The 22473-nt window shown below is 31.8% G+C and overlaps 4 protein-coding genes across 5 annotated transcripts; all 4 read left to right on the top strand.

Moving 5' to 3' along the window:
- The first annotated feature begins 3501 nt into the window (after positions 1–3501).
- On the top strand, positions 3502–4457 carry LOC131620020 (elicitor-responsive protein 3). Its single transcript, XM_058891047.1, has 5 exons — positions 3502–3568; positions 3719–3784; positions 3923–4064; positions 4183–4318; positions 4416–4457. Exons 1-5 carry the CDS (start codon positions 3502–3504, stop codon positions 4455–4457), a joined length of 453 nt encoding a protein of 150 aa, XP_058747030.1.
- Positions 4458–8964: 4507 nt separating this feature from the next.
- LOC131618329 (rop guanine nucleotide exchange factor 3-like) lies at positions 8965–11959 on the top strand. Its single transcript, XM_058889574.1, has 7 exons — positions 8965–9518; positions 9683–9799; positions 9980–10134; positions 10529–10603; positions 10703–11044; positions 11184–11528; positions 11607–11959. Exons 1-7 carry the CDS (start codon positions 9227–9229, stop codon positions 11718–11720), a joined length of 1440 nt encoding a protein of 479 aa, XP_058745557.1. The 5' UTR covers positions 8965–9226; the 3' UTR covers positions 11721–11959.
- Positions 11960–14020: 2061 nt separating this feature from the next.
- Positions 14021–14972, top strand: LOC131620019 (uncharacterized). Its single transcript, XM_058891046.1, has 2 exons — positions 14021–14534; positions 14653–14972. The coding sequence occupies exons 1-2, from the start codon at positions 14021–14023 to the stop codon at positions 14970–14972; spliced, it is 834 nt and encodes a 277-aa protein (XP_058747029.1).
- A 1457-nt stretch (positions 14973–16429) lies between these two features.
- Positions 16430–21200, top strand: LOC131616634 (uncharacterized). 2 transcript variants are annotated; one of them, XM_058888012.1, is made up of 10 exons: positions 16431–16620; positions 16722–16789; positions 16908–17133; positions 17235–18030; positions 19327–19391; positions 19564–19625; positions 20118–20221; positions 20339–20411; positions 20512–20692; positions 20806–21200. In XM_058888012.1, exons 3-10 carry the CDS (start codon positions 16950–16952, stop codon positions 20889–20891), a joined length of 1551 nt encoding a protein of 516 aa, XP_058743995.1. In that variant the 5' UTR covers positions 16431–16620; positions 16722–16789; positions 16908–16949; the 3' UTR covers positions 20892–21200. The 2 variants fall into 2 exon arrangements, with proteins under 2 accessions (XP_058743996.1, XP_058743995.1); XM_058888013.1 differs by lacking the exon at positions 16722–16789 and having other exon boundaries at positions 16430–16620.
- Positions 21201–22473: the final 1273 nt, after the last annotated feature.

Here is a 22473-nt window from a genome sequence, read left to right as displayed (position 1 = left end):
TGTCAATGTAACATTTTGATATTATGTACTGTATTTTGAACATGTTTATGGAACATGTCAATGCATTTTGGAACCTTTATGGAAATATGCCTATGTCTTGCAACGATATCAATTAATGTCATTTTGTGTTAATTTTTATTTAATTTGATGTGTTTGTGACCATTATCTGTTTATGTGTTAATGTCATTTTGTGCTTATGGCCATGACAAAAAATAATATGACAAACATTTTGTGTTAATGTTTAGGTAATTTGATATGTGTTTAGGTAATTTTTGTAAGGACAAGAATGGTTTTGCATCCGGCATTAGGTTTTGATGATAACTTTACATGTTATCTCAAGGAAAATTATATACACTAACATTTTTCTTTCTGGTGTATGGTTTTTGCCTTGCAGGTTCTGAGTCTAATAAAAAGGCGTGTGATGTCATCAAGTTCTGAACTCAACACTCTAGAAGAATACTAGTGTTGTGTTATAATGAAAGTCAAGATTCTGGAATGCTACTTATGCAACGGTTCCAAGGAACGTTAATACAAGAGCTTCTGATCGTGACTTTATAAGGAAGCTTTGGAAGACATCTAAAGCTTTACTTTTGTGCCCCATGTTCTGAAGATGATGAAGACGAGGTTCTGTTGAACAAGTTCTAAATATCTGAAGACATCTCTTCTGAAGACCAAGTGCTGAAGACTCTAAAGACAAGGTTCTACTGAACAAGCTCTGAAGACTCAAAGACATTGGGACTGAAGATTATAGTTCTGATCATCTACAACATGCTTCAATCAACACACAATCAGAAGCCTTTGAAGATTTAGAATATAAAGGATGGCTTGCGTGCGATGGTGAGCATAAAAGTACTAACGTAAATTGTGACCTCTACTCTTATAGGGTGGTGTAAGGACATTCCAACCTGTACTTGTTATCTACCATTCCCACCATGACCGTTGGGGAATTTACAACTGTACTTTGCATTTTATGTTCTACCCTCCAACAGATCTATCCTTCCCTATAAAGGAAGCCATTGGAAGAATTTGAAATCAACGAATTAGTTCTAAAAAGCTACACTAAAGCATTGCACAAACTCGAGAAATATTTGTATAGTTTTGTATTTTAAGCAACGAGCTTCTGTTCGTATCTTTCTTATCAACACTTTTGTGTTGTTGTACTTAAACATTGTGTAATCTGCTTATTAAAAGCATCTTGTAATACACACTTGTAATCAACTTAGTTGATTGTTTCCTTGGAGGACTAGGTACTAGTCAGAAGCCTTGAGAAGACTACGGCTGCGGTCATTGTGGTTTCACGATAAGGATTAGCTGAACTTGTTGGGGTTGTCAGCAAGGTTGATCATAAGCTTATTGTGGTTGTTTCCTTGAGAATACTAGGTGCTAGTCAGGAGTCTCAAGAAGGCATTGGCTGCGGTCAGTGTGTTTGTCTCTAATTAATTTGTTTATAGTGGATTAAGTCTTTATTGAGAAGGCAAAATCCCCTTGGCGGGTGGACTGGAATAACTTCTTTAACAATGAATCAGGATAAAAATAGTTGTGTTCATCTATTTTATTCACTTGTTAACCTTGTTTTTGAGTTGCGAAAAAGATTATATTTGGTGCAACCCAATTCAAACCACCCCTTTCACGTGTTTCTCGCACCTTCAATTTTAATATCTTGTGTCATTATGGATATGGAAATTTCTATATCATATGCCAAAAATTATGTTGCTACAAACAATAGAAATAAGATTCAACTGATAAACTATGTTACAAATACACATGACATTACACATAACAACTGATACATACTCATAAAACAACTTAAAAAAACATACACATAACATTACAAAACACATCATGTTCAAGGATTTTTCCACTTCAACATCTTGTTCAGTTGAATTAGTATTTCCATCACTGAATTCCCTAGTTCTTCATTTCTAATCGTCAATTTTTCATGATTTTTGGTTTCATCAAAATCTCTTGCTATGCTTTCCAACCTATTCATCAATACTTGATTTGTGTCTTCTGCCATTTCCTCACGAAACCAAGAGAAAAAACCACGTCCTCTTTGCAAGGATCCCTGCAAATTTCAAATCAGGATCAAAAGTTGTTTACCATTTGTTAACATACCCAAACAGAAATTAGGGCTTACCTTATAATTGTGACAACCCTAAAATTTCTTTCCAAAATTCTTCTAAGTAGTTTCCATGTGAAGCACAACTTTATCTCCACAATGACAATTTGTTTCCATACGAAGCACAACTTTATCTCCACAATGACAATTTGTTTCCATACGAAGCACAACTTTATCTCCACAATGACAATTTGGTGCAAATGGAGAGGTAGTGTATACAGGTGACTCATAACTTTCAGAAATTTTCTACTTCATATGCGAAGAACACTGGCTGACCTTCATCATTCAGCGACAAAAAATAGTTGAACGAGAAGAGAACGATGATGGTGGGTACGAAGAAGATTTTGAACAACAAGAATATTTTGAACAAGAAGAAGATTTTGCCCTAATTTGAAATAAGATGGAAACGATGATGGTGAATAACATAGAAGAATAAGGAATATAAATAAGATGATGCAACCTTGTCTGCTCACCTGCCACGTATATAAAATAAACGGATGTTTAAGGCCACTTGAAGGAAGGGACATGTTTGCATCTCTTAGAAAATTAAAGGACCAAAGTGAAACAGAGGGTATACTAATGGGACCAAAATAAGAATTTTTAAGTAATTCAAAAGATTCAATTGAAATTCATTTATTTAAAAATATATATATATGGAATATTAAAATGATTCTTTGTTAATTTTTTGGGCCATTTTCTTAAATTTTTTTAAAAAGGGTTAAAATGTGAAAAATAGGGACCAAGTTGCAATTTTTGAATATTTTATGGGACCAATTTGTAAAAATTGAAAATTATTAGAGACTTATTTGCAATTTTTTAAAAAATTTGATGGTAAATTTGTAATTTTTATAAAATATTAGAATCATTTTGCAAAATTTCAAAAATTAATAATAAACAATTTAACATTCAAATTATGGAGCAATTTCAAATTCTTTACGTTTTGATGTCATTTGAAATTCTTTAAATTTAACTGAAATAAAATCCCTTATAAATTTACATCATTTTAACAATTCTCTATATTTTTTATCCAAACAATATATTTTAATTAAGTCATTTTAAATTCCCTCAAAATATCAGTTTTCCTCATTAAAATGATTAATCCAAATACACCTCAATCTTATAGGAATCCAAAAATTATAGTTAAATAAAATTATTAATTTAACTTCATTGTAACCCCAAAATTAATACGTTAGATTGAGTGAATTACTCAGTAACTAAACTGTAGTTGCAACACACTCTAACTTCATTGTAACCCCGTAATTAATACGTTAAGAAAATAAATGAAACTACCATATTCAATATTTCTTACCTAATATAATATATTATATATCTGATATTTTTCCCAAGAATTTCATCTTTTAAATCCTAATCAAATCCACAAAATGAAAACAGGAATTCTTGAAGTACTTCTTGTTAATGCCAAAGGCATTAGACATACAAACATTGTTGGTATCCTTCCTTTAATTTCACTCTATATATGTTAATTAGCATGTTAATTAATTACAATATATGGATTAATTTTATTTTTTTATTCAAAGTTTTAATTTTAATTTCTCATGAAAAAGTTTCTCTATTTTTTGTGTGTACTTAACATTATAGGAACACCTTCCTACTATGTGATTATTGAGTGTGGATCCTTATCTGAAAGAAGCAAAATTTCATCAGGTTATTTAAAGTTTTTAATTTTAATTAAGATTTTAAGGTCACAAATCTTAAAAGCAAAAAATAATAATAATAATAATAATAATAATAATAATAATAATAATAATAATAATAACTTAAGTTGTATATTTGTGAATGTAGGTAAAAATGAGAAACCTTGTTGGAATCAGAAATTCATATTTGATTTTTCATCTCTAGATTGCAAGGTGAATTCAACTTATCTAAAATGTAAAATCATGGACACAGAACTCTTCACAAATGATGGATTTGTTGGAGAAGCCAAGTAAATATTTTCTTCAATTTTATTTTTTTCTTACTCAATTTTAACATTAAAAAAATGCAAATATTATTTACAAATACATTATTTTATATTATATACTATTTTACTATATATTAAACAGGGTAGACATAGATAGAATAATCACTGAAGGAAGTGAGCAAGGATATATAGAAATAAAACCAGCTGCATATAATGTGGTTCTTGAAGATGACACCTACAAAGGACAAATAAAAATTGGATTTAAATTCATTGCAAATGTAAGCTTGAAATTCTTTTTTTTTTTTCAAAAATATATTGTGAATAAAAATTAATTTTATGTCTAAATGCTAATAAAAAAATTGGTGTTGATTGCAGAAAGAAAAATATGTGATGAGAAAATCAAGAATCCAATGTTGAGGAGAAAGAACCAAGCTATTCATTTTGGTGGATCCATTTGGACAGTATCATGGTGGAAATTCATGTCTTTCTATAATTAAAAAGATTAATTCCAAAGATAAAACAAAAGAGGAACTAGGGTTATCATTTGATGGATTCATCAAGAAAATGCTTCTTTTTGCAAGTTCTTATTTTAAATCAAAAGTGAATAGCATATGCTTCTAGAATTTATTGTTTGTTCAACACATGCTATGCTTGATTAACTTATTTTATGATCTTGATTTAATTGTTAAAAATTTTGCTTATTATTATTTTTGTCCAAGAAAAGTCAATCAAATTAAAATGTAAATGAATATTTCACGAGAAAGGTCGATCAAATTAAAATGTAAATGAATCTTTAACTAGTGCGATTGCCAAATCTAAACAATATTATTAGATAAGCTCCTCATAGTTTTTGAGTGCCTATTTAAATTAAGGGGTTGTTTGTTTTTAACTTCAAAAAATTAAAAAAAAAAAATTCCGTATTTTTTAAAATAATTTTCATAATAAGGTTATTCAAAATATTAAAAGTTTTTCTAACAATGTTTTTATACAAATTAAAAGATTAATTTTGACATCAAATTACATAAATATAAGATTATTGAATATTAAAACATAATCAAAATTACAAAATTTTTAAAAAATATTTTAAAGATAATTTTTATGAAAAGTTACATGAGAAATCTCTAAATTTAAGTGATTTTTTAAAATTTAGATATAAAAATTATATTTAAAATGATAAAATATTTAAAATAACATTTAAAAAAAACTATTATAAATCAATTTTTCATTTAAAAACTTTTTTTCAAATTTTTTTGTAAATATTTTTAAAATAAAAATTATTTTTTAAAGAAACTGAAAAAATGGACCTTGATTTGAGTTTTATGGATTCAAATTGGTTGAAATAAAGTGATGATCAATTGAGTCAAATTAAATGACTAAAATGTAAAAGACTAATATGTTTATGCTAGAAGTGACTCATATTAAGAAGTTGTGGTTAATCAAAAGCAGTAGCTTCTGAAGCTGTTAGTGAGAAGTTGTTGTTAGCTTCTGAGTTTTAGTAAAAGTTTATTATGCCTGATGTGATTGACAATGAGATTCTATTAATAGCATGGACAATAATAAGAACTACTTCACCCCAAACTCCTTGAAAATTGAAAAAGACAACAAAAGGGAGCGGACAGTCTCAATATTATGACGATGTTTTCTTTTAGAAAACTCCATTTTGTTGAGGAGTATTAGTATAAAACGTTTGGTGAATAGTACTATCATATGCAAGTAATTAAGATAACTCATTTAAGGTATATATTACCATCTAAATCACAATGAAAGCACTTTATAGCAATATTATATTGAATTTTAAACCATCATAGGAAACATAAGATAAATGTCAAAAATATTCATAACAATTTTCATAAGATAAGCCAATAACAAAGAGTACATTCATCAATAAACGAAACATTATATCTAGATCCGCCTTTGGTAGGAATAGGTGATGGACCCTCATACATCAAAGCGAACCAACTCAAATGATGCATATGAAATAGAAACACTTTCAATAAAAAGGTAAACCTAAGAATTTAGTAAGTTTACAACGACCAACAATATGAGATATCATTGGTTTGTAACTTTCCTAAAGCTATAGTAGAAGTCAAATACTGTAATCTAGAAGCAAATGCATATCTTAAACAGCACTGGTAAAAATAAAAATATTATTTTATATTTTATTTTATTTATTTATTTATTATATATTTATTTAGATTATTTTTTATATATTTTTATTATTTTTTTTTTTTATTTTTAATGTTTATTGTGTTTTTTTTATATTTTTTTTTTTTTTTGTATTGTTGTTTATTTTTTTATTTTTTCCTTTTTTTTTTTGTGTTGCTACTCTTTTTTTCTTATTTTTTTTTTATAATATTTAAAATATATATAGTTAATTTATTTATATATTTTTTTAATAAATATTATGCAAGACTCAAAGTAATGTTATGAATATAATAAACATAAAAGAGGACATATTAGTTATGGAGATAGAATTGATGTATGCTAATGTCATGAGATTGTCATCATTAGTCATAATTGACATAGATAAAACATGATTTAAATACACAAATAATTTATCATCATATGACATATGGTGTGATGCTCCATAATCAATAGTTCGTATGGAATGAGACTTACCTAACATACTAGAGCATTCAACCTTAAACACAGAAAGTACACATGGAATGTGGCTGAGTGGCAAGAATATTTTTGACATGTTATATGATATCAAGTATTTGAGAAGTGATCTTATATGGGTATAAATGATCAGAATCAAAACTAGTGATAGTAGGAGTTGCATCAACAACATAAGATTATGGATTATTAAAATTCTTATTACTCATTCTTAACAATTTAGAACACTATGACTTTCAGTGAGATATTTTCTTAAAAAAAATCCATAATACTAACTTTAATTCTCCCTTGAAATTTTCATTTGTGAAAAGGAGCAATCAAAACAAATGGAGGAGTGTTGAGTGTTCCTTTGTTTGAAACTAAATAAGAGTGTGATTTGAGTATAATTTCTTCTGTCAACAACTCATTAGCAACTAAATGAACATTGAAAAAAATAGTACGACGTAGAATATTTCTACGAAGACTCTCAAAATCATCTTGAAGGGCAATTAGAAATTGAACTAGATGATGTTCTTCTCTTTGGTCGGTGTGTGATTTAATAACTTTTAATTCAACATACTTCATAAGAGTCATTTGATCTCATAAATTAGTTATGACCGAATAAAATTATTGAATGATCATGCTATTTTGTTTAAGAGTCCTAATGTCACTATCTAATTAGTATCATTTTTCAAAATTTCAATTGATCCCAAACATCCTTATTAATATCATATTTTGTAAGTCGCACACCCATTGACTGAGAAATAGAATTGTTGATCCAAATAAGAATCTTTAAATTACTAACATCTCATGTCATCTCATGTTTCTAATTATTTTTCAAAGAAGTTTCTTCAGCATAACTCTACATCTAAGTACGGACACCCCGAATTCAACTCCAACACTAACACGACGATTCTGATAATAATTAAAAAAAAATGAATAGATTAAACGCAATCATAATTATCGGTACAAGTGTCTGATAGTGACACAAACACACATTTTTTTCAGAAGTGTTGGTGCTACATAGCTCTACATCTTTTTTTTTCATTTAATTTTTTTACTGCATGACTCCAATATTCATAATTTTATCCACTGAATTGAACACTTGAAAAAAAAACTCATATTTTCATTAGTTATTACTACTCTTCTAATATTGGTATTTAAATGTTAATCCTTCTTTTGCCCAAAATATTTTTTCTCCCTATTTTCTTCCTGTTTTACCATTTGTAGGGGATTGTTGGACAATGGTAACCAGCAAATAATACACTTTGTCATCCCATATTGATAAAGTTAAATAAATAAATATTTTAAATGATTGATTTTTATTTTAATTAGTTTCTGTTTTTATAAGCAACATTTGTTTTAAATACCTTTGATTTGCTATCAATTTTGTTTTAAATACCTTTGATTTCTCCATGGGGCACTGGTTAGCATTGTCCTATATTTAATTATAATCAAATATCTTTAAAAAAGAAATAGGAAATAAAAAAATATAATTTAAAAAATGTTATCTCAAATATATCAATTTAAATCACTTGACTTGTAATCTCCACGATTATATACTAAAACATTTTCATATTCATCAAACTATCATGACCCAAATGAAATTCATATATAGACTATATACATTTTCGAGAAATGGTTGCACGTCTTCAAGCATCTTCATGCCTACAATATTATAACAAATATAAGTGCTATCAACAAAAACTGATTTATTGTTCACATGTGATTCAATTATACACCAGCTACTCTACAGCCAAGTTGTATTAAATTCTTCACCAACTAAAAAAAATAACAGCCGCCAAAATTCGATATTATTAGGTTGAATATCGTCATCAGAGTTCAAATTCTGATACTCACGATTGGAACAGTCTATACATAATTTTATTCTGACTTTAAACTGAGCCCCTATTAGTAAACGGTAGAGTTGATTCTTTTGAATTAGTCGGTCACAAAACTAGATATCAAAATTTAAAAAAAAAAATCCTGATACTCACCGTTATGAGTCTATATTTTAATGGTTATTACTATTTCGTCTTCGGACCCAACAAAAAATTATAGATATTAATGAAAAAAGATTTTACATCTTAATGACATATTATTATAATAGGAAAGGTAATGAATGTGATGAAGTTGTTGTCTTCATGTTCTCCAAACAAAATTTTCTTCTCTTTTAGTTTTCTTCTCTTGTTTCTTTTTCTTTTAGCATAGGCACAAAAAGCTAAGGAGGGAACTGTTTCAAATCATGTTTATCTAAAGTTACAGTTTCAAATTCAAATCAAACAAAAAAGGTAACATATATGTATATTATTGGGACCGTTGCTTTTTCACTCTTTTCAGTTTTTCTTACCGTTGTATATTTCAAGTTTTGGAAATGGAAATCACTAACAGTTTTTTTTGTTGTTGTTAAGTGTTGGAAAGTTCTCAAATAATTTCATGTTTCAGTAGCAGGAACATTCTTTCACAGCTTTTGCTTTTTTGTCACACAACAACATATTCAAGTTTCTCACCTTTTTCTTTTGATCTGTCTTTTCTTGTGACACGGATTTTATATACATATGTAGGTGTTGGAAAATTGTGCATTAGCTAAAATGGATAATTCTTCGAATTTCGACTCAACTTCTTCTGTGGATCAAAATGATCATTCAGTCAGTGAAACTCCTGAGTACTCGCCGTTCAGCGGAGATTCGTTCGCGTATTGTAGGACTAATTCTGAGGTTTCGATTTTATCTGAGACTGTTGATGATAATAGTTATGGTAGTGACCCTTCGCCTTCGCCGTGGATGAGTGCGAAACATGGAGCTGTTCTTTCGAGATTGGGGATGAAGCAGAGAAAACATTCATTGGATGGTAAATCTGATGATTTGGATATGTTGGAATCAGGTTGGTTTGCAGTTTGTAAAGTACATGATTATGTAGTTTTTTTGTGCATTTTTTGTGTGTGAATAGGTTCAATTGGATAAAATATAAGTGCTTATAGGATAAGTGATTATCATATAAGTGCTTAATTCAAACATAACTTTGATCAAAATTATGGATGTTTGCAGAGCTTGAAATGATGAAGGAAAGATTTTCTAAGCTGCTTTTGGGGGAAGATATGTCTGGTGGTGGTAAAGGTGTTTGCACTGCAGTTACAATATCAAATTCCATCACCAATCTCTATGGTAAATTTTTTAGACGCGGTCACGGTAGTCTCTGAATGTATCAAAATTACAAAACGTATGCAAATTTGATATGTTCAGGGACTATAGTGACAACGCTTAACGCGTTTAGGGAAGAGAATGATTGTATACTCGCAACGTGTTTGTTTGTTTATATAATATAGTTGGATTGGGAATTTGCAGCAACTGTGTTTGGACATAATTTGAAATTGGAGCCTCTAAAGCCTGAGAAGAAAGCTATGTGGAAAAGAGAAATGAATTGTCTTATGTCTGTTTGTGATTACATAGTAGAATTTGCACCAACTGCACAATACTTGGATGATGGCACAATTATAGAGGTAAACTATTTCTAAATCTTAATGAGGCTTGTTGTGTATTTCGTTAGGTGATTTGTTCAAATTCCGCTACGTTACACTGGTATAGCGTTGTTATGTCCACTATTTAGCAACATGGTCGTCTTTGAGGGTACATAAGATAGACTATCGTACAGGCTTATAAATTTTCACAGTTAAACCGTGGCTAAATAAGGCTTCGTAAATGTGCGTCGTGGTTATACCATGGTTAAATAGGACCTCTATTCGTTTTTTCATGGTTAAATTGTGAGTAATACAATGCAATGCTATAACTCTACTATAGCCGCTATTTGACAACACTTTATATCACATAACAATAGCAATTTGTTCAAATTTCGCAACGCTGCAAAACACTAATCTCATAGTGTTCAAATTTCAGATGATGACAAGTAGACCAAGGTCAGATATTTATATCAACCTTCCAGCTCTACAGAAGCTTGACACAATGCTCATAGTAAGATAAACTTCAATTGCCATTCTTGAATGTGAAAACATTGTTTTCATCCACAAAGGTTATGTGCCTTACAACACAAGAATGCTTCTTTTTTTACAGGAAATATTTGATAGTTTCCAGGATACTGAATTCTGGTATGCAGAACAAGGGAGCATATCAGGAAACTCAAACCGCAGTTCGCATTCAAACGCAGGCTCGCATTCGAATGCGGGTTCGCATTCGAATGCAGGCTCGTTTCGGATCATTGCTCAAAGAAAAGACGAGAAATGGTGGTTGCCAGTTCCTTGTGTCCACACCGGCGGCATCTCTGATAAGTCGAGGAAGCATTTGATTGAGAAACGAGATTGTGCTAATCAAATTCATAAAGCAGCTATGGCAATAAATAGCAGTGTTCTAGCTGAGATGGATATTCCAGAAACATACATGGCAAATCTTCCTAAGGTTAGTCCTCATTGGTTAACACGCGTTGCAATGATAGTTCACGAACTGATCCGAGCTGGCTCAGTTCAGTTCGTGAACTATCTTTAACACTTCATTTTCTTCTGACTTTTTTCTCTTTGAAAACATGAATTATTTTTAGAGCGGAAGATCGAGTCTCGGGGACACGATTTATCGGTACATGCATTCTACGGACAAGTTTTCCCCTGGAAACCTTCTCGACTGTCTCAAAATAAGTACCGAACACGAAGCACTTGAACTAGCGGATAGAGTTGAATCTTCGATGTACACATGGAGACGAAAAGCTTGCTTAAGCCATTCGAAATCATCATGGAACAAAGTAAAAGCTCATATGGCTGACACTGATCAAAATGACAAAAACTTTGTCTTAGCCGAAAGAGCCGAGACTTTGTTGTTTTTCTTGAAACAAAGATATCCTGAACTCTCACAAACATCTTTGGACACATGCAAGATTCAATACAATCAAGTAAGTTTTGTTGGTTATGCATATATTCATATTCATATTGTGAGGTTAAGGACTAAGCATGAAATTCATGTTTTGCAGGATGTAGGGAAAGCAATACTAGAAAGCTATTCAAGAGTGTTAGAAGGATTAGCATTCAATATTGTTGCTTGGATTGAAGATGTTCTTTGTGCAGATAAATCTATGAGGAACTAACTATGGTGTTATTCAACTCAACACTTTCTTTTGTAAACCATAACTTTAGGATAACTTAGATAGGTAATAGAGTTGTCAATGGTATTACATAAGAAAATTTTCAATTGCAATTGAAGAATTATTTTTTATAATCTTCTATTTCAAAATAAAAAATAATAAGTATTGTGAGTTTAATTGTAATTTGAGTAACTAATTTTCTTATCATAGCCGCCAATTGTTTCTAATGAGTCTATATATATATATTTATATTTTTCTATTGTGCTATAAGCATGAGAACAAGAAAAATAGTCAAATCATTTGATTTTTTTTTTAAAGTTATTTTCACTCCTTCAATCAAATGATGGATAAGGAATCTTAACTAGGAGAGAGGTTGGGTCGGAAATAATTCGGACCAAGAGAAGTCTATGGCGTTGTTAGCTGAAACTTTTGTAATTGAAAGTGGGGTATAGATTTAAAGACCACTTTATAATGAAAAACTTAATATGGTAGTCAATCATTGTCAGTCGAAGTCGACCTACTATTTTGCGCTCTCAAGGACTTAGCGTATTTTTTGTGGTGATTTCCACACCAACGATGACTTCTCGACAAGTGTACCAATAGTGTCGAAATAATAAATAAGATTGTATCCACATTGACTGCTATTTAATCAGACAAATATTGTGCAATGTTTAGAAAGTAACAATTGGGGAGTTTTTTGGGTTTGCTTGCGAGAAAATAAAAGTTATTTCGAAAATAATGAGAAAGCAGTCAGGTTTTGCCTAAAATCCCTTATTTCTCCTCTGTTAATGTCTAATGCATCATCTGAATAAAACGTTGTTATATTTCCACGACAAATTAACAAGCCCGTTATACTCAATCTCTTGATCTATAACTCACTAATTTCTACTAGAGGTCTCTTATCCATATTCAACCAGCGTAAGTGAAATCAGACGATAATCTAGTGCGTTAGTTATAATGCCCCTACTAGAGGTCTCATATCCCTATTCAACCGACGTAAGTATAATAATTGCCCTAATTCATACGCATAGGCTAAGGGTCAGTAATCCCTATACGTCCATAATCATATTAACAAGTATCTCAAATAATACACATTAAGCAAAAGAGACAATTAAATAGAAATATAAGTATGATAATTTATGCAACATCAAATGAGACATATGTCCCAATAGATTCAAAATAAGTTCATCACACAAAACCTAACCAAAAAGTGTTTAATTACTCATACTGATACAATTAAAATACCAAACAAATAGATGAAGATTACATAAGAGAATTCTTGAAGGTCTGGCCTCTAATGAATTCTAATGCTCACTAAAAATCCGTTTTTGGTACTTAATTTTGTCACTTATGGTTAAAATTCGCAAAACTTGAAAAGATGTCAAACTTCCCCTTTTAAAACATTCACAAACAACCAAAACACGTCAATAAAAGGTCAAGAAAAGGCACATCGCGCGTGATGCAACTTTTTCAGCTCACGATGGCCAGCGTAATTTTTTCAGAATTTTTGCTATTTTTTTCTTCCTTTTTCAGCCAATTTTCTCTAAGTCACATTTCTTCGCACTTAGTGATTTTTGCATCATTCTTTGGTGATTATATTTCATTTTTGCTCATCTTTGACTTGTTTTTCTCCAATTCTTCGACGAAATATATGCAATAACGGAGTGTCATCAACCAACAACTACAAATTTTGACTATGAAGCAGTTATTTCACTTACGAAGAGATAAGTCGAAAACACGTGGAAGCAAGCCATCAACCTCGAATCCATGTAACAAGGATATGTGTCGAGCATGTATTTAGAAATCATAAAAGATAGTTTCAAATCTAGCAGTATATATAGGTCACCTTTTGATCACACCATTTCTTCAACTTTCCATTAAACCTCTAAAAAACCCTTCCATACTCAATCCATTTTTTCACTATAAATCTTCATTTTTATGGTTCATCATATCAAAAGGAGCTCAAGGAAGTGGAATTTAAGCTAAAGTTAATCTATTCAATCCCCATACCATACATTATGATGTTTTTAAACTCAAAAATAAGTCACGCGACAACCGGAGATATATTTCCGGTTTACAGTTGAACTAAACTGAGGGTATATTTCCGATTTCAGCATGTTTTTATTTTTCCAGCATAATTGATAATTATGTTCTCTATTACATTAGGTATGGCACATCCAGATAACATTCCTAAACTTAACGTATCTTAAGTTGTTTCACCACTCGTATCTCTTGTCGTAGCAAAGGTGGTAGATATTCGCGAGCATTTTCAAAATGGAGAAGAGTTTGAATTACGTGACGACATGTTGCATTGGATTCGTACAGAGGCTACAAAACTAGGATTTGGTGTTGTAATTGGAAGGTACGATTATGATACATTTAGAATAAATGAATTTGTGACTTTGACATGCGAAAGAAGTGGGAAATATATCCGTCGTATCCAAAAATTGAAACGCGACGACACCGGTTCAAGAAAATGTGAATGCCCATTTAGATTGTGTGGTTATCTTTTGGCAAATAACAAATGGAAATTTAATGTGATATGTGGTTTGCACAACTATGATCTATGTCAAAAGTTGGCTGGTCATCCAATTGCAAGCCGACTTCTTCCAGATGAGAAGACATGTGTTTCTGACATGACTTTGAGCTTAGTACCGCCCAAAAACATTCTTGCAACCTTGAAGCGTAAAAGACCCGGGAATACATCAAATATCAAGCAAGTTTACAATAGGCGTTATCAATCCAAATTAGCGCTTAGGGGGGATCGAACCGAGATGCAACACCTCATGGAACTTCTTGATGAAAACAATTATGTTTGTAGGCACTGACGAGGTGATGATGGGGTTACAATAGAGATATTTATTGGACTCATCCCGACTCCATTAAATTGTTCAATACGTTTCTCATCGTGCTCATATTTGATTCAATGTATAAGACCAACAAGTACAGGCTTCCCTTGTTGGAAATTGTTGGTGTTACGTCGACCGAGATACAACATTAATGAATTCGGTTGCAACTGTATTTTTGACTTCTTACGCCTTACTTTGTAAGTATCATATTACTAAAAATGTGAAAGGTCGGGTTAAACCCGCGGTGGAGACAAAACAGATTGCATGTGAAGATGGAAAACTGGTCAAGACGGACGTTATTGTGGAGAAAATTATGGATGCATGGAATGTGATAGTAAGTGCATCTACAAAAGTGGATTCACACCGGAGGATAAGTGGATGTGTTTCCCAGATATGGGTAATCTAATAGCAAGTGTGTATGAGAAGGTGTGTATTAATCTTATGAGATACGGTTTCTCTAAGACTTTTTTCCCTCTGCGCTCTGCTCCAACACCAAACCCCAGTGATCGTATCATATATGTCGGGTGGGTTTCAAATCCGCGGCATTTTGTTTAAGTGTATTTGAAATAGGGTTGCCCTATACCACCTACATCATCGGAGTGGGCGATTCATTTCACAGTCTCGTCCGAGACCTGGCCAGACCAATTTATTGAAAGGATTCAAGACTACAACAAGTTCAACAAACTAACTACTATAAATAACCTCATTTGCCATATTTATTCTAAACACAACACCAAAATCCAGAAATGAACATGAAAATGAACATCGAATGGCATGTTGGAGTTGTCCACTTTACCGACGCCACACCATCACGGGAATTTAAGCTCACCATGCACACCCCAATTGAAGAAGTGCGTCTAACATTGCAGGAACTTGTATCGTATGGCAACAATCGCAAAGTTGGGAAGATCGAGTACCGCTTGCCATCTATTGACACAGATGGGAAGCTTGTGTTCATCAACTGTGAGTTGAATAACAACGCTGATATGCAGGCTATATGGAATACTTATACCAGTTTTCAGGAGAAAGTTCTGATCGAGCTAGATGCGACTATTTCAAGATCGGTCGGTGATATTATCATGATGTTGCAACGTCCATGTGGACGTTGATTTGTAATGTTTGCTTTGTGTTAAAATCCTTAATGTATTTTATATGTTTATGTTATGGTTCCTATTTTTAGTTTGTCACAATGATGTTATTTATTGATATGTTTTCTAGTCTATGTATGGCACAAAACCGTAGTTATATCTCTGGTTCAAAATCGAAAAATGTATTTCTGATTCCAATATATACTTTATCAGTTTCTAGTGCACACCGAAAATATACTTCCAATTTTGAGAGATATTTTAGAAATTTCACGTAACGCGGCAGAAAAGCAGGAAGAACATGAGATAGAATATGAATTTCCCTAATTTTTTCTTCTCTTTGGGCTTGGGTTGTCCTCATTTTAAAAAAATTACTCCCTCCGTTCCTTTATAAGTGTCCCTTTTGTAAAAAATTTGTTTCAATTTAATTGTCACTTTTAAATTTTAATGTAGTAATCATTATAGTTTTGTCAAAATTACTGCTAACTAATTATTAATATGAAAGAAAAAAGTATATTGAAATGATTAAAAATTAAGGATATTATAGACGAAAAAAATTATAGCTTAAAAAATAGCAACTATTATTAATTTTATTAGTACGTGTGAAAAGTCAAAATGCGACAATTAAATTAAAAAGTAACGGATAAAAATATAACAAAAGTCAATTATTTAGAAACAATTGATTGAATCCTAAAACATGGTCAAGTAAGAAGAAGTATGTAATGAGAATATGAGATGCCCCTTTATTTTTTTACTCTCTCTTATATTATTTTTACTATTATTCTTTAATGTTTTTTATATTTTATTTCTAAAATCCTAAACAAAACACGATTTCCTGCCATTCCGATAACCTAACGCTTCAATCTCGCCGTCGTCCTTCACTTACCACCGCACCAATCTCGCCGTCGTCCTCCGCTTTGGGCCGTCCTTCGATTCCAGGGTCGCACCAATCCCTTTTCAATCTCTCTGGTAAGAACCCTAAACCTCTAGGTATTTAAATTTCACTCCCTTATTAATTTTCTATCAGCACTTGAGTTTCGTTCTTATTTGATGTGTTACACGTTGTATAGTTAGAGCTACTACACTGCATAATATACATTCTTCTGCTATCCTGAAAAACGAGGCATTTGTTTCAGAGGTATAATTCATTCCACTTAAATTGAATTGAAACCATCAATTTTTGTACTAAATTTTTGCTATGAACTCATTTATGTGTCTTTTAAGCATCACCTAATAGAACTTAAACATTATGGTAGGTAAGTACTAAGGTTGAAGTGTAGAAATTGGTGGCTTAAACAATGGGATCTAACTCGTTGAAGGATTATCTAAAGCGATACGAGAGTAACCCTGAAGAAGACAAGAAAAAGAAGAAGAGAAAGAGGAAAAATCAACCGCAAGCAACTGGTTTGTTAGTTGTGGATGAAGATCCAGCTTGGCAGAAACCCGTAGATCTGGTCGAAGAAAACGATGAGAACTTGTCAGGTAAATAATATAGAAATCTATATATATATATTTTTTAAAGGAAGTTTTATATTGTAGTGTGCTATTAATTCACAATAACCTTATTTTATTTGTCAATGTAGATGGGGAGAAGCCAATAGTTGATGAAGACATTGAAGTAAAGCGAATGAAGAGGCTTGAGCAGCTGAAGGCCAGACGAGCTTACCATGATATATCTGAGGATGGAAGTGGTTGGATTCCACTTTCTTCTAAATCTGAGAATCTTAGTGACTCTAATCGAATGGATGCTGATTTATCTCCTTCGCGGCAGCAGTTGAAGCGCAATGACACTCCATCACCTGAGCGTGACTCAGAGCGTGAACTTTCTGAGGGACCGAGCCCTGATTTATCTCCTCCTCGTAAACAAAGGGATAGTGACATGTCACCTCCTCGACGGAAACATGTTTCTAATCCGAGTCCAGATATTTCTCCTCCTCGTAAACAAAGGGATAATGACATGTCACCTCCTCGACGAAAACATGTTTCTAATCCGAGTCCAGATATTTCCCCTCCTCGCCGTAGTAGTCGTCAAACATTTGAAAACAATGGGAGAAGAAAATATGATACTTCTGATTTGGAAGATCTTTCTCCACCGAGACGTGTTCGACATGATTCTCCATCTCAAGATACTTTACATGGATCGGTGTCATCTGATCTTTCACCACCGAGGAAACGCCAGCCTAGCGGTGCAAGATCAAATTTATCTGATGTTTCTCATCGTGGTTCACATCCATCTTTTGATCGTGACCTCTCTCCACCAAGGAAGAATGCGAAGGAGCTATCCGTTCCAGGATCTGTTAATGAAAGAAAAACAGGTTTGATTTCTGGTAAAGATATCAGAAAAGAGATCGACAGAAAGAAGAAGGATGATTTGTTGAGGTAAGGAAATGTTCAATTATTTTATGATTTTTTCAAAAGCACTTAGTCTTATGTACTGGATGAATTCTCTTTAATACTCATACTTAATGCCATAATCCTGTGAAACAAACATGTTTTTAGGTGGTTATGGTAGTATGGAATATTGAGTTAGTTCTATCCTAGGTTGTTAATCTCAGATAGCGGCGCGTAGCGCCGGACCTCCCAAATGCTATAGCGGCATAGCGGATAGCGGGATGACCGCTATTGTGAACTTTTAAAAATCAAGGTAAATACCTAATATGAAAACATAAATACTAAAATAGGTTCCAACAACATACATAAAAACTAAAAATAGGTTCCTACAACATACATAATGACTTAAAAACAAAAGTTGCAACACACATAAACCAAACATAATGACTCAAATTAGGAATGTACTCAAAATGAATAAATCAAATTTTAAACGTAAACAAAATGACTAAATCACATCAATCTTCGAGAACGATTGCTAATTTAAGTGAAGAGAGAGAATGTAAATGACCAAATGTCTCACTTTTAGCTTTTATATTAGTGAAATAAAAGGGAAAAATACAAATTTTCTCTTAAAAAAAATCAAAATTACAGTATTGACCTCATCTTCACAATAGCGGTTTGTAAAGCGCTACAGAACCACTATTGCGCCTCTATTCCACCGCTGCGCCTCCACAAATCGCGGCCGCTATTTCCGCTATTTCATATAGCGGTTAGCAGCCAAAAAGCGTCGCGGCGAGGTCCTCAACCGCTACGCTACACCGCTATAGCGCCGCTATTGACAACCTAGGTTCTATCTGCTGTAGACATTTGAATAAGAGTTTTTCTGGCGTGAATGACTTGAGAGTAATCCTTGCTAAGTCTCACGAGTCATCAATTTCTATTTACAATTTGCAGAATACACAATTAAATTCCATACTTATAGGGATTGCTAAACTTAAGACAAGTTTGCAATGTGTTTTCTATTCTATTTTCAAAACATATAGACTAATTATGAAGCAATCACATTTCCAATATGTAATTCATTTATAAAGTTTATTTCCTTTTCTTGTTAGTTGTTTATAACTGGTTTATTGTGGCATGTACTAATCCTAATTTTTTTCTGTTCAAATATGAATATTATAATTCATTAATCAAGAAATACAAAGCCAATAAAAATATACATGTCAAGAACTAATTCTTCTAAATCTTAAGATATTAAGTAGAGGTTCCAGAATAGCTTTATCTATATAATATTGCTAATATGCCCAGGAAAATGTTGTTCTGAATATCTATTCCTTTATGCAGGCTTAAACAGATGGACCCTGTCATCAGTGGGCGCGGTGCTGAACCTGTATTTCGTGATAACAAAGGTAAATGAGTTGATGTTAATTTTTAGTTTATGTCTGTCCAATGTACTGGATGCCTTTGCTTTTTTATATCAAGTTAATTTTTAGTTTCAGTAAAAATATACGCACACCTTTTCTTTTGGTCAAGCTGAATTTTGCAATAACTTGAATTATTGAATCAATCTGAATTTTGCAGGAGTACGCATTACCAAAGAGGAATACTTAAAGTCAAAACAGAAAGTAGAAGAGAAGCCCAAGGTATGCTGGGTACTGCATATTTTGTGTATACTGTGTTTCTTATATGGTTGTAGCTTTCTATATGCTATGGGCTGCATATTATATAGGTGCAAAATATGAATGTTCTTGGCTTAATTACATTCTCCAGTGTTTATAGTCTCTATTAAATTTTAATCAAATATGGCAACATCAACCATTTTCTTTCACTTTAAATCTCTTAAATTCTCTTTTTTTAATCCAAATATTTAGCGGTAGATGGTGAATTTGAGATATAAAATAAGTTAGCTTTTCCATGTACGCATGTGTTTGCTGAAAGATGATTTTATTAATGCTGAAATGAAAGATAGTTGCATCTAGAGGATAAGAAAACATCTATATTTGTTTAGTCATTTTGTTCCTATGCTGTAACTGATGTATGCAAGTTATTTGTATAGATGCGTTAACATTGATGTTACTTATGTTTTCCTAAGAAAAATGGCAAGTTGACTTATTGGTTACTTTCTTGGTTTTTAGGAGATTGAAATAGAATGGGGAAAGGGATTGGCTCAAAAGCGGGAAGCTGAGGCTAAGCAAAAGGAATTAGAAGTCGAGAAGGAAAAACCTTTTGCGCGGACCAGGTATACAGAAAGGAAGTAGTATTGTGGACTGTCTTAAATTTGTTCTTTTGTCTTTGAAGATTTCTTTTTCATTCTTTTGTCCCTATCTCTTATATTGCATTTGTTGTTTTCTTTTAGAGATGATCCCGAGCTTGACAAATCGTTGAAGGAGAGGATAAGATGGGGTGATCCTATGGCACATCTTGTAAAGGTAATGTAATGCAACTATTACTGCTGGCCACTTACAATGAAAGAGTTTGATCTGTTCTGATGACTATTTTTTTTTTTCGTGTCAATTATCATTTGTGCAGAAGAAATATCCAGAGCCTGTTCTGCCGAACTTGGGGGATAGTGATAAAATGAGGGCATCTGGTTTTGTTGTCCCTCAAGATATTCCAGATCACAGCTGGTTGAAGAGGGGTTTAGATGCTGCTCCAAATCGCTATGGGATTAGGCCGGGACGACATTGGGATGGCGTTGATCGTAGTAATGGTTAGTTTCATATTAGCACTATTTTTTAAACCTGTGTTTTATATTTACATTTCTCATAGAAATATTGGAAAACTGTTCCAAGTTACTGACTTAAGCTCTTTCCATGCTTATAGGATTCGAGAAGGGAATGTTCAAGAGAACAAATGAGAGACAAGCTAAAGACAAAGAGGCTTATCTTTGGTCTGTCTCTGATATGTGATAACTTACATTATGACCAAAAAATTACACAAGTGGTGGTTAACGATACGCAAATCTCCGAAGTATTCATGTTTATAAAATTGTAATGATGTGGATTTGAGGGATTTAATGTTGAATATGGCCAAAATTGTGCAATAGGAAAGTCTCTTGGTTCCATCACTTTAGAACTAGATAAATTATACTATATAAGCAGCAATTTATCTTCAGTGTATGATTAACCTTATTCAAATTTTGCAGAAGAATGAGGATAAATTTTTGTCATATAGAAAGTGAATTGAATGTATTGGATGAGCCAAACTTATTTGCGATATTGACATGTTTCTTAAAGTAAATTTAAGTGTTTTTCAAAGTAATTTTGACTAGTTTAAAGTGACTGTTTTTTCAGTTAAAAAAATGAAAATTACAAAGTGTTATGTAGCTAATGAAAATATTTCAGATAATTTAGTCTGGCCAGTAAAATTGGAGGCGGTGTTTTTGGTTGTGTCTACGTGATGGCTTAGAGACCCTAAAACAAAAATGAAAGCTATTCTCTCCACACTTCCGGCAAACGTCACTCATGTCAGCACACTTAGCATGAACACTATAAGTATTGTAACTCATACTAAGCATCGTCACAGAAACACCACTCATGTCATCAGAAATTTCCTTTAATTTTATTACAAAATAATTTTAATGTGAAACAAGTCAATTTATATGTAAAATAACCTTTTATTCTTATTATTGTGTTTTATTTATTTTTTTTATATGAATTGAGTACGACTTGAAACTTATTTAAAAAAAAACTTATTTAAAAAATAGAACATAAAATAGATGAAAAAAATTATATGAAAAAAAAAGTTATTTAAAAAAATATTAATAGAAAATATATTGAAAAACATAATCGTGAAGATTACACAACTTAAATAAATGTTTGAAAAAAAAAAGAGTGATGTAAATCAATCTATCAAAACAAATCAAATGTAATTAAATCGGTCAGTTTGGTTCAATTACATTTTTGAAAAATACTAAAAATCAAACCAAAATAAATTGATGAAGATATTATCGATTTAAAGATTATTTTGATAAAAAATCAATCCAAATTGAATCAATTACATTCCTACCGCCCAAATCGAAAAGAACAAAAATAAATATACCTAATGAAATTGGATGACACAAAAAATAAATATACCTAATGAAATTGGATGACATACATTTCATTATATTTTGTTCAATTTCATCCTCATTTTACTCAATCATAAAATATAACTTTATCTCATTTCATTTTGCTCCATTACATTGCATTCCATCAATTCAATACGGGGGATTCAACTAAAGTTATAGCTACCAAAGATGGTTTTTTTTTTTAATAACCAAATATTGAAAAGAAAAAAACACTAATAACCATGTTTCGAAAAAAGTTACACAAATAACCATGTTTTCAAAAACGTTAACATGGAGGAGCCAAATAAAATGGCGACACCTCTTAATTTTTTAAAGGAGGCGCCAAATGAGATGGCTCCTAGGTGCAATTAGTCATCTCAGATGGCGCCTAGGTTCAATTTGTTTTTTTTTTTTTTTAAAAAATAAGAGACAATTACATAATT

This window comes from Vicia villosa, linkage group LG7, assembly GCF_029867415.1.
Source record: "Vicia villosa cultivar HV-30 ecotype Madison, WI linkage group LG7, Vvil1.0, whole genome shotgun sequence".
NCBI classification, from domain to species: domain Eukaryota; kingdom Viridiplantae; phylum Streptophyta; class Magnoliopsida; order Fabales; family Fabaceae; genus Vicia; species Vicia villosa.
The sequence above is the reverse complement of the archived record's forward strand: the minus strand, read 5'-3'. Positions and strand labels throughout refer to the sequence as shown.

Bases quoted from the DNA above. Each gene is read 5' to 3' on its own strand.
- LOC131620020 (XM_058891047.1), top strand. From the start codon at position 3,502: ATGAAAACAGGAATTCTTGAAGTACTTCTTGTTAATGCCAAAGGCATT. The intron at 3,569-3,718 runs GTATCCTTCCTT...TTAACATTATAG, and splicing joins TAGACATACAAACATTGTTG to GAACACCTTCCTACTATGTG. The intron at 4,065-4,182 runs GTAAATATTTTC...TATATTAAACAG, and splicing joins GGATTTGTTGGAGAAGCCAA to GGTAGACATAGATAGAATAA.
- LOC131618329 (XM_058889574.1), top strand. From the start codon at position 9,227: ATGGATAATTCTTCGAATTTCGACTCAACTTCTTCTGTGGATCAAAAT. The intron at 9,519-9,682 runs GTTGGTTTGCAG...GGATGTTTGCAG, and splicing joins TTTGGATATGTTGGAATCAG to AGCTTGAAATGATGAAGGAA. The intron at 10,135-10,528 runs GTAAACTATTTC...TTCAAATTTCAG, and splicing joins ATGATGGCACAATTATAGAG to ATGATGACAAGTAGACCAAG.
- LOC131620019 (XM_058891046.1), top strand. From the start codon at position 14,021: ATGTTGCATTGGATTCGTACAGAGGCTACAAAACTAGGATTTGGTGTT. The intron at 14,535-14,652 runs GTAGGCACTGAC...TCAATGTATAAG, and splicing joins TGATGAAAACAATTATGTTT to ACCAACAAGTACAGGCTTCC.
- LOC131616634 (XM_058888013.1), top strand. From the start codon at position 16,950: ATGGGATCTAACTCGTTGAAGGATTATCTAAAGCGATACGAGAGTAAC. The intron at 18,031-19,326 runs GTAAGGAAATGT...TCCTTTATGCAG, and splicing joins AAGAAGGATGATTTGTTGAG to GCTTAAACAGATGGACCCTG. The intron at 20,222-20,338 runs GTATACAGAAAG...GTTTTCTTTTAG, and splicing joins AAACCTTTTGCGCGGACCAG to AGATGATCCCGAGCTTGACA.